A 14,952-nucleotide genomic window follows, 5' to 3' on the forward strand; every position below is an offset into this window, starting at 1 on the left:
CCCTGGGTCATGCTGACTGGTACAAACATAAGCAAGGGTTGAACTGAGCCTCCTGCAATTTTTCAGTCTTTAGTTGTTGCTCTCTCTCTCTCTCTGTGTCTCTCTCTCTCCCTTTTTAAGAGAAACCTTTTCACATATAATGATCTTGCAGGCAATTTATTTTTAAAAGGTGGCGGGTGCTGCACACATTATGTGTTATGGTGCCATTTATATGCTTGGCCTCACTGACTATATGGCATATTAAATGTTTTATTTACCCTGTGTGCTGCTCATTCTGTAAACAGCTTTTGTTTTTGTTGCATTTCTGGCGATATTATATAGAGAGTAAATAGTTTCATGTAAATTAAAACCACACGAAAGCTTTTCAAGCCATTCTAAAATGCTAAATAGTTTTGCAAATATGTTTGTTGGGCAAAGATTGAATAAAGAGCTCTTTGCTTACCCATTTATTCTATTATACTCCTGCTAGACACCCCTTGTGTGACTCTTCCAGCTGGAATACCAGAGCACATTTATACCATGCTCAGAGGTGGTTTGCATAAACAATAGGCATTTAACAAAGAACACAGTAGTGAACTGCAGTTAAAAATGGTGTTTTGAATATTACAATACAGCTCATACAGTAAACACAAAACACAATGTTTTTCCACTTAGCTGGCATACAAAATGTCAGTTCAAACATTTCTGTGCTGTTAAATATTATTCTTAACATTTATTATTATTCTAGTTTCACTGTGAATAATTGTTTCTTACAGATGGATCGTGTCATCTTCTGCGTCTTTTTGGAGGTTGACTACAAAATTTTCAAGAAGAAAATGAGCGAATATTTCTCCACAGGTATGTGCAGTCATTAGTTGCCTTCTGACTTTCATAAATTGGGCAGTAAAAAGACAGCAGTTGGCATCTTCTTGCCATGCCACAGCAAAAACTAAAACGTTAACTTTCTTTCAAGATCAACTACATATCAAGGCTCCAACCCTGCAAATACTTATGCATGTGCTTAACTTTTGAAATCAGTGGAACTACTCCTAGTAGCAAAGATTAGAACATGCAAAAATGTGTTTGTACGACAGGAGCCTAACTTTGTGATATTGAGAATTGGTTGTTTCCACATGTCTGCTGTTTCTGTCTCCAGTCATTAAAACTAGTTTTATAGCCCCGAACACTGACTTCAAGAAGGAAATTATTTACACTAATGTAAGAGGGGAGGGATAGCTCAGTGGTTTGAGCATTGGCCTCCTTAAACCCATGGTTGTGCGTTCAATCCTTGAGGGGGCCACTTAGGGATCTGGGGCAAAATCAGTACTTGGTCCTGCTAGTGAAGGCAGGGGGCTGGACTTGATGACCTTTCAAGGTCCCTTCCAGTTCTATGAGATTTGATAGGTATATCTCCATAAGTGAGGGAAGAATAAGGCTGTCTGTGGTTATGGCTTTTACCTGTGCTTTGTCCATGTTTTCTCTTCATTAATGATGCTGCTACAATTTCATTGTGACTGAAAAAATATCACAGGAGCTAAAACCTGAATGAGAACTTAAAGTTTGAGCTGTCCCTGTACAAAAATGAATCAGAGGAAAGGCAGCTCTCTGGAGCACTTAGGGAATGTTAATAATTTGTCTTCTGTCTCACATGGAAGTCTCCTCTTTGGAATGTAAGAAAACCTAATGGATAGTAAATGAAAAAAATAACAACTCAGAGTAACTGATTTATTTTTATTGTGTGTATCATTAGGGATTTGTATTTGTTTTATTTTTCAACCCTGCCTTGCTTTTTTTCTTAGTATTGCTTGTACGGTGCTTTGTCCTTTCTGTTGCATTGCTTCTTCTGAGGGATGTTCTTGCCTATGCTTAGCGTTCAGATTCTAGCAGCCTGGTCCTCCTGAATTACATGTGCACCCACTATAAGACCCCTTTACACTGCCAGGTTGATGTAAAGTGTAAATGAGAATCAGGCCTCAGGTGGCTAATGAGGATCTTAGCGGCTTTTTGGCTATCCAGAAAGTCACAGTGGCCAAAAGTGGTTTTTTTCCCCCTATCTGGGCTTGTGTCAAGGAAATTGTGACCTTTCTGCCTGATCTCACTATTCTTGTAGATGCCTCTGTCACCTCCTGATTCAATTATTGCAGTGATCTCTCAGGGAGGCTACAGTTGAAGACCCCCTGAGTACTTCAGCTAGCACAGACTGTGGCTATCCACTTACTTAGCAATATATTGCGTCTGGAGTATATTATGCATGCGCTCCAAAGACTGCATTCGCTTCTAATTCATTCAGTGTGTTACTCTTTGGCAGTGTTGCCCAGTGGATAGGAGAGTGGATTTGGTCTCAGGAGATCGGTGTTCTGTTGCTGGCTGTGATATTGAGCAAACCACTACCCCTCCTCACAGAGCCTAGGTATCTAAGAGAGAACTTCAGGGTCCCATCATCAGAGGAGAAAGGGAATGGAATTTGCTTCCACCTTGATCTGACACAGCCTGACTTTGTTGACTTCCTGAGCATACTGCAAGGCAGAGGTGACAGGTAACTGTGGATTGCGGGGGGCATGCAATTGAAAGGTTCTGTGGGGGCATGAAACCGTCACACACATTGCCTCTGCCTCCCCCCCGAAAATTGATACATATGTAGACAACATACAGTAGCAACTACCTCCTCCTGCTCCCTGGCCTGTGGCTGGCCAGCCCCTTGCAGAGCTTGCAGGCGTCTCTCCCTGCCTGAACTATCCACAATCCATTTAGCAAGTGTTCAAAACAAGACCAACAAAAGGGGCAACACAGTTGGGATGTACAGTCTCCCCCGTGCCCCATCAGGGTAGGTGGCGATGGTGCTTGGGGCTGGGTCATCTCCGTTAGCAAGGAGGTTGGAGAATTATCAGTCACTTTTTGTTGGGGGGGGAGGGAACGTGACACCCCCAAACTGCCTTCTCCTTGATAGGCACATTGGAGGCTGCTGCAATGCACCCCCAGCAGCAGAAGCAGCAGCAGGAGGGTCCACCCCCTCTTTCCCACTGCCTCCCCCCAGACTGCTCCCCTCACTCATCCCCAGGGCTTCCAGGCTGGATGGGGCTCCACCTGAGCTGCCTGGCACTGAGCACCACGTCGCAGCTCCTGTACCCGATCTCGAAGATGCTCCCCTGACTCACCTCAGTGGGCCGTCTGCAAAACGGGCACCAGGAAGCGCTAGGACTCCAGCAGCAGGGAAGGAGAAGCAGCTCCATATAGGGGGCGGGAGTGGAGAGCTCAGCCCACAGCCAGACGTCCTGCTGCTTCCTCCCTCCCCACGCTGCATGGACACACGGTGAGGGCTACTGGAGCCCCTTGCTGCTGGGCCTCCCAGTGAGAGGCGGCCTGAGAAATCGGGGGGGGGGGGCATGACCCTACGTGCCCTCCCCCCATGCGTTGGCCCTGCTGCAAGGCCCATATGGCACTCATTCTTTTGGAACAGAAAGGGGTTTCCGTTTGGGTGGCTCTAGTTGGGGTGCAGTGGCTTTTATTGTCCTTTTGACACATTAAATTGATTATTTGCTGTACATGGACTTGAATTACTTAGGTGCATGGGAAGGTGTTTATGAGCTTATTGTGTAAAGTAAACTGAAGAGGGGGAAGACACCCCCCCCCCCAAAGGTTCAGTGCTGCAGGTGGCTGAGCACTGCTGGAAGAGGTGTGGACAGGCAAAGGTTAAGCTCAGCACCTGTGCAGGGTGCCTTCCACAGGGGGCCAGATTTTCACACTCAGCACTCACAAGTGGGGACAGATTTCCAGAAGACCTCCGGGCCCATTTTTAAAAGGAGCTTCAGATAGACCAAGATTTTCAAAAGTGACTGGTGATTCCGCGTGCTTCAGTTTTGGCGTCCCCAGCTTGAGATGCCTTAAAGGGGGGCAGGGGTGATTTTCAGAAAGAGCAGCGAATCTACCTTCTGTAAAGGAGGCACTTTAAAGTGTCTCAAGTTCGGCACCCAAAATCATCAATTAGTTTTGAAAATGTTGGCCCTAGCAAGAGATGAAGGACTGCCCAGAGGTTAGGGCATTAGCCTGGGACTTAGGAGACTTGGATTCAATTCCCTGCTCTGCCACAGCCAGCCTGTGTGCCTTGGGTAAGTCACTTACGGTCAGATTTTTAGAGGTATTTAGGTGCCTGGTTCCCAATGAAATCAGTGAGAGTGAGGTGCCTAAATACCTTTAAAAACTGGCCATTAGTCTCTCTCTGCCTCAGTTTCCTACCCACAGATCGCTGACCCAGCCGAGTTGTACATGTGCAGAGAAGTAAGCAGAGCCTGAGTATGGACACTGACCACACTGCAGCAGCCACTGAGCAATTCCATTCCCAATAGCTCTGTGCCTTACCCCTAGAAACAGAGTCAATAACACCACTCCCTCCACTGTCGTACGTAGCGGTGGGGTCGCCAGCCAGTAGCAGTGGAAAGAGTGCCTGTCTTAACATTTCTTCAGGAGGGATCTCCCTAGCTAACTACCAGGCTGAGAGAAAGAGAGAGAAGAGACCTGCTGTGGAAGGGTTCAACTGAATCCACCATGACACCTCCACAAGTGTCTTTTGAGGAGTACAATGAACCCCTGCAGCTGCTGACCCCTCTGTAGCTTCCCCTGTGATGGCAGCTGTGAGTTATTTTGACACCCCCCCCCCAAGATTATTAGCCTTCAGGTCTCACTGGAGGTAGAGGGGAAGGGGAATCAGGATTCACAGAGAGCCTAGAAAGGTCATAGTGGAGGGAATATGGTTAGCTCTCTAACCCGTCTAGGAAATTTGACCATGAAGCAGATGTGCAGCCATTAAAACAGCCTGAGGATTGGTCAGGCTGAAGCAAAGTTCCCTTCTGTGGGAACCTTTGCAGCCCTTAGAATATGAACTATAGAAATGTTGGGGGCCGTCATCAGAGCAAATTATTCAAATAAATACAGGAATACTAAAACATTTAACAGGAGCTAAAAGATTTGCAAGAAGGGAGGAGCAACCCGACCAAGCCAAATAATAACGGGGAGAAGATAAAAAGTAGGGGGCTGCAGAAGTTGTGATTTCCCTCTTGCATGCTGAAGGGGGGAAATCTGTGCACAGAGGGTCTTTGCCCCTGCAGGGTTACAGATGAGTATGGATCATGGTGGCTTGACCCTAAATATGGATTTTTAAAAAATCATGAAGCGCATTTATACTGGCAAAAGACATGTAAGTAACTACCAATATCTTGCTGACGCAGTCAACAAGTGTTGAATTGTGATAGTCGTGATTTGTTTACTATGATTGGGGTCTACATTACCCATTGTGAGATGAAGAGTGACAGAAGAGTGAAAAAGGAGATGCAAGTGCCCACCCATATAGACTTCCATGGGAGGATTCTAGCCTTGCTACTGTAGGTGGGCCAGAGACAGAAAATTTGGATCTGGGTCTGAACTCCAAAACCTTTGGTGGAGTTTGTATCCTGGGTGTTGTGTTGGACTCATCTCTACATTACACCTTCCATCTCAGTCTCTAATGATTAAACACTGAAACGATATTGGCATCCTTCTAAGTAACATCATGTTGTGGAACATAGGATCATAGAATCTACATGGCAATCTTCACCAATCATTCTTAAACAAAATATCTCAAATGAAGGGGTGGGTTCTGACTTAACCTATACCAGCTCTGCAACAACAGAACTCCGTTTGGCCTGATTCTCCACTCCCTTGCACCTTATTTACATATTTATTCATATTTATTTATTTGGCTTTCTACAATAATAAAAAGGGATGCCTATCCAAGAACTCTAGACCCCCATGACACCAATTATAAAACCAAATGAAACAGCCAGTGGAACTGAACACCCTATAAAACACACAAGTCTCCTTCATCCCCATACAACTAACCCCACCCTCGGTATCAACCCACACAGATAAATGTACCTGAAATAGTGCCCAGTTACATCTTTGTAGAGGTGTAAAATGCTGCCCAATCAGAATGGTAGATTTTTACATTCTTGTGTTCACTTTGCCCATGTGTAAATGACTATACGAGGTGCAGGGAGTGGAAAAGCATGCCTTAAATTTGTTTCCATGTGGCTTACTACCTTACCTAAAGTTGATTAAAATTAATCTTTTCTGTGAGTAAAACGTCATTACAAGACTATTGAGTTTTTTGGGAAAGACATAATAGAAAATGTCAATTTAATATTTGTTGGACATCCATGGACACTAATTGGCACTTCTGTTGGCAATCTCAGAAGAGACATAAGGACTGAATGAGTTTGAAAAGTGATCCACATTCTCATTCCAATCAGGACTGAGGCACAGTGGTCGGGCAGTTGCAATGTTGTTGCCTATGCCAGGCCTGTCTTGTGGATACAGTAAACACTTTCTTTGCCAGGGATGTCAACCCAGCAATTTTCACCAGCATTAAATTCACTTTAATTTAAAAAGAAAAAGAAATAAAAAATACCCCTGAATAATGGTCCCATTTCCTGAATTATTCTTTTTTTGCTCTTTTGTGAGCTATCTTCATGTGGCTTGTCTTTCACTGTGATTTACATATAAAGACACTGACAATTATTGTGCAGATGCCTTGACTTTAAAGGTGTCCCATATCTCTGGAAGACCAGTTTCTTGCACAATGGACTTTGTTAATATGGTTCCATAACAGGGAGCTTGCTACAGTCACTGCCTCTGACATTTAGATTATATTCTGGATTCATAAACTATACTGATGTTTTTTTATATTCCGTATATTCTTAAAGCAAAGAAAAAGATTTTTTTTAAAGTAGCAGTGTTCCTGGTTTGCCATGTATTTCAACTGATAGTGCTCTATCTTAGTATTCACTGGGGTGCTTCTTTAAACTGAGAGAAAAGTTGTTGAGATTTCAGATGTGAACCTAGTGTTCAGAAATTCTATGAAAGGTTTCCACTTTAACATGTGTGGACCAGGTTACTTAGAAAAGCAATACCTTCCTGATTTTATCTACAGAAATAGTTATTACTTTAAACTTGCTGCATTAATAAATCCAAAAAGACATCCAAATACTTGAGCTAGTCAAGAGATAATGATATGAAGCTAGAGTTACACCTCAGTGCGTTTCAGTAAGTGGAATATAGATATAGGGAAATAGTTCCATTACTGGGACATAATATTAAGCATATTTTGCAAATGGAGTGCCTGAAAAATGAGTTGAGTAATGCTACTTATCCTGCACCAAGTGCCAAAAGCCTAGTCATTTGTAAAGTGTACATATCTATAGGAGGAAAAGCAGACCTCTATGGTAATATGAATCTATGGATAATTCATAATTTACTCTTGTGTATGAATGTAGTTGTTTGGTCCTCATTGTTATAATCTAAGCATTTCTGAATTAGAATTACTGTAGTCAGTGGGTCAGGGCTTGATGCAAAGTCCACTGAAGTCAATGGGAGGCTTACGTAGGCTTTGATCAGGCCCAGAGCCCACTCATAATGGTTCATGGTCACTGACACAGAAAAATACTGTTTTTTTTCTATGAACAATTTTTTCTGGTGAACGTTTTGTTCTTTTGACGATAAACTTCTAAAATGTAAGCAGGAAAAAAATAGGATGAGCGTAGAAAAATGTGCTGCAGGAAGACATTCCTCTGTGCCTAGAGCAATAGCTTAGTCTTAACTTAAAAGGGAAGAGAAACAGCCAAGTCTTTCTTTCTGTTTCATATCTTCCTATGGAGTAAAACAGCTCTGACATTTTCAATCCAGATATGTTGTAAAATCCCCTCAGCTGTTAGTCCGCAAGAATGTACAGATACAATGTATTGCCACATGGCTTCCAGCAAATCAGGAATCCTATCCTGCAACTCTTGTTCATGCACATAGTTCTTACTTACACCATTGATTTCAGTGGACCAGTCACATGACTAAATGTTACAGTAAAGGGCCCAATATTTGTATGCCTTAGCTGGAATTCATTGTTCCTTCTGAGAGAATCCTTGTTCAGTTTTCTATCTGTTGATTTGTATTGATAAATATGCTTTTATAACTTCTACTGGGAAACACAGCATGAACCTATCGGAACCTACAGAAATTCTGGGATTGGGGGTCAAATTAGAAAACACCCACGATGTCTCTCTTGGAATCCCATCATTTTGCCAGCGCCATTTTCAAGCTGCTGTCAGGCAGCGTGGAGGGCACACTGCTGAGTGCTGCAATCCTGACAGTCATTAATACAAACTGGATAATGCAGTTGCACTGACAGATGGATTTGATTCAGCAGCTTCAGATGCCGCAGCAATACGGCAACAGGTGGAGGAGGAGCAAGAGGAAGAAATGGAGCAGTTAGTTCTGCAGGGCATTTATCTGGAGCAGCTTCACTTGGTGGAGTGCCACTTCTGGGCTTGATCAACTAGCACTGACTGGTGGGACAGGATAGTGAGGCAGCATTGGGATGACCAGCAGTGGCTGTGGAATTTCAGGATGCAGAAGACTACTTGCCTATTTGGTTGATTGAAATGGTAGTCCCAGTATGGTTTGTTTCCCATCGTTTGCAGAACAGTGCTGGCATGGGATGCTGCACTTGACCTTCATAACAAATGGTGCTCCATCACAGCTATTTGCCTTGGCATTGTCTTCCTCAAGCAGGGCCGGCTCCAGGCACCAGCCTACCGAGCATGTGCTTGGGGCGGCACCTGGAGGGGGGCGGTGCTCAGGCCCGAGAGCCGGGCCGCGACTGGGCTCGCCGCCCTCCCCGCGGCGCTCCGGCCGGCCGGGGAGAGCGGACCCGCAGCGGGCTCGCCGCCCTCCCCCGGCGCTCCGGCCGGCCGGGGAGAGCGGGACCCCGGCCGGGCTCTCCGCCCTCCTCGCGGTGCTCCGGCCGGTCGGCGAGAGCGGGGTCCCGGCCTGGCTTGCCGCCCTCTCCCCGGCGCTCCGGCCGCCAGGGAGAGCGGGCCCGCAGCGCTCCTGCCGCCGGGGAGAGCGGGCCCGCGGCCGGGCTCTCTGCCCTCCTCCCAGCGCTCCGGCCGGGGAGAGCTGGGCCACGGCTGGGCTCGGCGCCCTCCCCTGCCGTGCTCCCCGCCGGGGGGCGGCAGGAGGCTTTTTTGCCTGGGGTGGCAAAAAAGCCAGAGCCAGCCCTGTCCTCAAGTCCCTTTCCTGGGTCACGTGCTCCATTTTGAGCCTTTCTGAGTGCTCTGGGAAACCATCCTTCTACACTTCTGCCTTTGTGGACTTCCCTTGATATGCAGTCACTAGGTCCTGGAACATTTCCTCTGTTATCATCTTTTTTTCCCTTTAGAGTTTAGTCAGCCTCTCAGTGACTTATAAGCCCCCCGTGTGCATGGACAGAGGCATTGCAAGTTCCAAGGGAAATCAGAAAAAGCACAAACAATTATTGTCCCCATTCCAGCATCAATAAACCGTTGCTTTTCTCACAAATTGAAATGCTATTTCCATCTTCTCTTTGCACTCTGGGGCTTGCTTTGAGAGGTTAAGACATTTTGAAAATTACAACCCTCTTGTATAAGAACCTTATGAAAATGTTGGTCTGAGGGTGATATTGGCTGCTTTAGATGGTGGGGGGTTGTGTGGTGCGTGCAGGGGGGGGGGCTGTGGTGGTTTTAGGTGAATGGGATATGTGGAATGGTTGGGTGTAGACCTTTAGGTTTTAAGTGTGTGGGGGCTTGTTTGGATGGAGGACAGTCGGGGACAGGTTTCAGAGTGGTAGCCATGTTAGTCTGTATCAGTCGGGGACAGGTTAGCTATTGCATGTGCTCTTCTGCAGGCTGTGCTTACATTGGAGGATGTTACCCTGAGGCAAGCTTGCAGGAGACACAGAAGGGAAGATAGGAAGCATTTCTCTTTACCAGGATGCTGTTGCCACAGCTGGTGCAGAAATGGAAGGGAAATGGTAGCTGAATGAGCAGTCCCAAGAGAGCAGCAGTGCCATGCAATGTGCATGCCAAAATAGAGCACTATCCTCGCCTTAAGTTTTCTTTTATGATACCCACAGATCAGCATAAAGTGCACTGAAACACACAAAAAGAGTATTGTTCAATAATTGTTTCAGGTAGCCAGGAATGCCTAATAATGGCTACAAATATATGCATTTTGAAATGTCTGTAAAGCCTGTTTGGGGCAACTTACCTCTTCAGATATCAAGTTAGCTAAAAGATGGGGGCTTTATAAAAGAGTAAGTCAATTTTTTCTATTGCTTTTTTCTTTATCTGTTCCTACCATACACAGGACTGCCATGCAGTATGTTTGATTTATTTTAAACTCCTTGGTGCTGGTGTAACGCCGACAGACCTCGGTCGTCGTCTGGCAGGATTGAACCAGGGACCTCTGGAGCTTAGTGCATGAGTGTCTACTGCATGAGCTAAAAGCAAACTGCCTCTTAGCTAAGGCTATAGAGCACGAGCACTGTCTCTGTCTCTTTCCCCCCCTTCTCCTTCTCCTTCTCTTCCTCTTCCTCTCCTCGCAGATGGGACAGAACACCACACCCAGGAGGTGTGTGGGTTACATCAGCATCATGAGTAAGGGGCAGGAGGTTGGCAAGGGATGGGGCAGGGGGGAGCGACCGAGCAGGAAGCAAAGTGGGAAGCAGGGTTTGGAGGTAGCAAATGTGGTCAGTGGTTGTGGGATATGATACTTCAGGGAAATAAAGTTTTATAGCTTTAAATCTCCGGCATGGATGCCATTTTCAGCACATTGTGGTGGAAAGGCATTAAAAGTCAATCAAATGGAGAGAGTCTTCTAGCTCTGCCCAGCATGGTGGTTGTTGATGAACTGGATAGTCAATTGCTTGTCCACCTTTTGATTTGTTATGAAATATGTTCAAGAGGCCAAAACCCAATGTCAGTCAGGTTTATTGCTGTAAGCCAATAATGACATAGTATGGAAAATGTATATGATACAATCTCGGGGAAGCTGTGTCATGCAGCACAGTTGCATTCACTGTACATAGCAGGTGTGCTCCCAAAATTCACATTTCAGCTGCTATTATTTAGATGATGATTTTACAAGTTACATATCTCTTTACACATCACTAACATCCAGCCGATCAGTTTGTTCCAGTTCCCTAACGCGTTCTGTTCCTTCCTTATCTTTGTTTTGGATACTAGCATTCCAGGTACTGGTCCACAAAGGGACTTTCCTAGCTTGTACTAAGACATAAAACCAAATGTATCTTGGTTGCAATAAGTTTTCTATCTGCTTAAGCCAAATGCTTATTTCAGCAGATGCAAGGAGTTATGGGATACTTGGCATAAATGAACAGGATTATGGTATAAGCCAGTTTAGGGTATATCACTGTTACAATATTTGTGCTTAATGTTATTGTTGCTTAATACGTATGTATATATTATTCACCCTATATATATGTTTGCATGTATCATCCACCACATATACATAGGGTGGATAATACATATTATTAATATGATATATATGTTAGCTAGTGTATATTAGTTAACAATGGTGAACAACCAGCCCTCGGAAATCCCCCTATACATTGTATTTCACATAATATCAGAGCACTACACTGCAGCATTTTCAGGCTGGTTGCTGGTAGTGCTCTCTTCCACAGCAGTTTATCTGGTTGTTTGCATGGGATTCTTGTGTAACCTCTGAGACTGCTAGATCATACAGTTCTTGCTTTCTAGAAAAATCTCCTCCTGGTGGGATCCCTTACGTGGTGCCAAGGGTACTTGCCATGTTGTCTGGAGCGCTTTATGGAAAACTCATTCTCATATCATTCTTGGGTGCAGTAGTAGCATCATTTGCAAAAATGAAGTCCAGTTTGTCATGTTCTGGGTAAGATAATGGGAGCATTATTGAGGGTCTTGTTCTGGTCCTGTGCCTTCAATTACTCCTCCCAGGGCTCCTTTGCTTTCACTCAACTCTGGTAATGCCCCTTTTTCTTCATTTGCTCAGACGATGTCCTGTAGATGTCTACATTCCAGTGACTCTTCTCAAGATGGGACAGGACATACATCTTTCCAAAGAGTGCAGTCCAGTTCACACAGCAGCTTGGTGGGTGGGGGTGCATGGCTGCTATAATGGTACGTTAACTCACCACTACCTCGTATCAAAGAAAGCACTTGAGGCTGAGTGTTTGCATTTCAATGGAGAGGTTACATTTTGTCAAGGTGACCCCTGGACAGAGGCGAAAGTAAGTTGGTACAGGCCGGCATGGCGTACCGCTAAGAAAGTGGCCACTGGTACGGGCCGCTGACCAAGGGGGTGCAAAAGGGGAAGCTGCCCGCAGCGGCCAGAGACCCGGGCCTTTAAATTGCCACCAGAGCCCAGGGCAGCACGGGCCAGGCAGCGCTGAAGGACTGGCTGGGGGAGTTCGCCCCAGCCCCGCCCCTTCACCCAAGGCTCCGCCCCTTCCAGGGGCCCAGAGCCGCCCCCCCTACCTTGCCCAGGAGCCCAGCTGCCCTGCGTACCAGTAAGTCCTTTAAGTTACTTTCACCCCTGCCCCGGAGCTGTGGAGAGAACAGATACACAGACAAGCTGATGCAGGAGTGAAGCTTTACAGTGGAGGATAACAATGGGAGGCCTGACAGAAGCAGAAATCCTAAAGGGAACAAGCTCACTGTGATGGGCAGTTACTCCTGTTCCCTGAGGGATCGCTTACGGTGGCCTAAAATGCAAAATACCTCACTTTAAAAGGTTGTGTGGGAATGCAAGGCGCTGTAAACTAAAGTTACACTGCTGTAACATCCCCATGTAGACAAGACCTTATGGTCTGCCATCCTGTTATAATGATCCTTTCTCTCTGCTTCATCGAGCAGTGTCCCATCCCCCATAAAACATTCCAAGCGCCTTGCATTTACTGCTCAGCAATATTCCGTCATCACCACTCACTAACAAAAAGTAGCTTCATGTGCTTGAATGATCCTGGTTGCAAAGACTGCGGTTAAAATCTTGTCTGACTCATTGAGTTGCCTCTGTGCCAGGCCACTGTTGAGTGTTTTTAAGAAACCTCACCCCTGTTGTGTCAAACAGTGGGCCACCCCACACAAAACATATTATTTCTGGTGTGAAAATTCCAGCCTGCAGGTGAACTTGAAATTAACTTGAGTGAGTATCCATGTAAGTAAAACTCAATCACTTCATTGTTTGGTGGGAGAGGAGGGGAGGGCAAGAGAGGTCTGTGGAGCTGAAACCGATTTCCTCTCTAAACTGATGCATTTTGAACTCATTAGTCACTCAGTTCTTCATATGGATGGTGTCAGCATCTGTAAAATAGAATCCCCAATCTTGAGCATGGCTGTTTTATTGGAGTGAAACAATTTGGTTCAGTTTATTTGCAATTGGAGTAGAAGCTACTACGCATTCTGTGTGAGTAGGCTAGACTCTTGCTGCAGTGTATGTATATTCTACTGCACATCAAGTATTGCGGTACATAAAAGAAGCCATCTCTGAGGTGGCATAAAGAAAAGTATCTGATGTCTTAGCAATTGGGTACTAAGGATTTCCATTTCATATGGTTTCAAAAGTTGCAAACACATTTTACATTCAGTGTGACTCCTGTGTTGTGAGGCTACGTAGCTAGGCAACCCACGAAGAGAAACTGCACTGATGCTGCAGTGAGGTTTAGATATACTGCACATATCAGTAGAAATGTCTTCATAATAAAAACAGCCAAAGCAAAATTTGATCAAACTTGCTCCGCATGAGAAGGGGTATTTCAAATAGCACCTGTCACTGTGGTATTCTATTACTGCTCCAAATTTAGGAACACAAAAGCCCAGACCTAAAAACTCTTCCCTCTTTCTCTTTCTTTGAAGCAGGGGAATGTGACTTTTTGTTTAAAGGCCTTTTTTTCTTAAAAGCGTTCAATCTGGGGAAGGCTATATTGAAAATATTGTTGTACACCTTGATCTGAAAACAGTCAAGCATAAGCTCAGTCTGATCTCTTCTGGCCAGGAGTTCCAAAGCTGGGGTTCCTGCCAGAGAGAATGATCTTTTCCCAGTACCTGGTAGTCTACCCAGCTGCATTGTCTCAGTGGAGAGATGAGGTAGAAGGGTCACGAAGGGCAAGACAGATAATTAGGTTCCAATCCATTTAGTGCCCCAATATGTCCCCTCCCTCCCTTAAACCTCATGAAATGGGGAGGATTTTGGTATGCTGCTACTACATTGACTTCTGTTGGTCAAGTTGGAGAGGAAATTTGTATTCTGTTGGCTGGTTAGGAAAGGAGCTTCTGCAGTTTAGGCCCAACAGGGGACTTCGTCTGGCTGGCAGTAATGATGTCCTGTCAAGTAGTAGTGATTCTCAGTCAGAAAGGCATGAAAAGAATAATGAGAAATATGGCAGTTGTCAGTATGGATGTAAAACTACATAAGGGCAACCAAGTGGATGATTGTCTACATCCTTGTAGGTGCAAAAGAGCATAAGGATGGTGAAAAGAAGAGTTGGAAGGGAAGGGCATACGTAGTATTTACCACTTTGTCAGCCTATTATATTTAATTTTGATAGTTGGATTTTACTTCACTGGTGTACTACCCTGGCGCCATTTCAACCTGCACCAACTAATAGTCTAAGAAGGTTTAGTTGGCAACTAAACAGAGAAATCCCCAAAGTTTAATTACACATTTTGGTTTTCACTTTCTGTAGATGGTGTGAGAATGTTATACTGCACATCCTTCATTATCTTAGTAGAAACAGTACAGTCATATCTTGAAGTTCCTGCTAGTTAAGTGCCTAAGGGCAGGAACCTTTTCAGAAGGACACCTATTTTGGTACAGTAAATAAGCCCAGTAGGGCATCTAAATAGTTGTCAGTACTGACAGGTTTTGTGATTCATTTTTTTTTAAATGAAGGCATCAGTGATGTAATTGCAAACTCATCTCTGCTCCATTCCTCCTCCTTTATAACTAACACTTCCTGCCTCTTTGCTCTATTCCGTCATTTGTTCTGCGAGCACAGGCAGCAAGTGAAGTGCTGGGTACTAAGAATTCTGTCACGTTTCACTCCGAATCCCACAGCGTGCTCACAACACATTGAAAGATTATGGGCAATAT

General features: G+C 45.0%; 1 protein-coding gene across 1 annotated transcript in view; it reads left to right on the forward strand.

Annotated features, from left to right (window-relative positions):
• The window catches only part of MACROD2 (mono-ADP ribosylhydrolase 2), a 1,327,587-nt gene that overhangs the window by 1,208,084 nt on the left and 104,551 nt on the right, over window positions 1–14,952 (forward strand). Inside the window, exon 9 of the mRNA XM_026653173.1 lies at window positions 756–837. Within this exon, the coding sequence (XP_026508958.1) occupies window positions 756–837 (82 nt within the window). The remainder of the gene's footprint in view (window positions 1–755; window positions 838–14,952) is intronic.

The sequence above is a fragment of the Terrapene carolina genome, unplaced genomic scaffold, assembly GCF_002925995.2.
Source record: "Terrapene carolina triunguis isolate 2854851 unplaced genomic scaffold, T_m_triunguis-2.0 Scaffold132, whole genome shotgun sequence".
NCBI lineage: Eukaryota > Metazoa > Chordata > Testudines > Emydidae > Terrapene > Terrapene triunguis.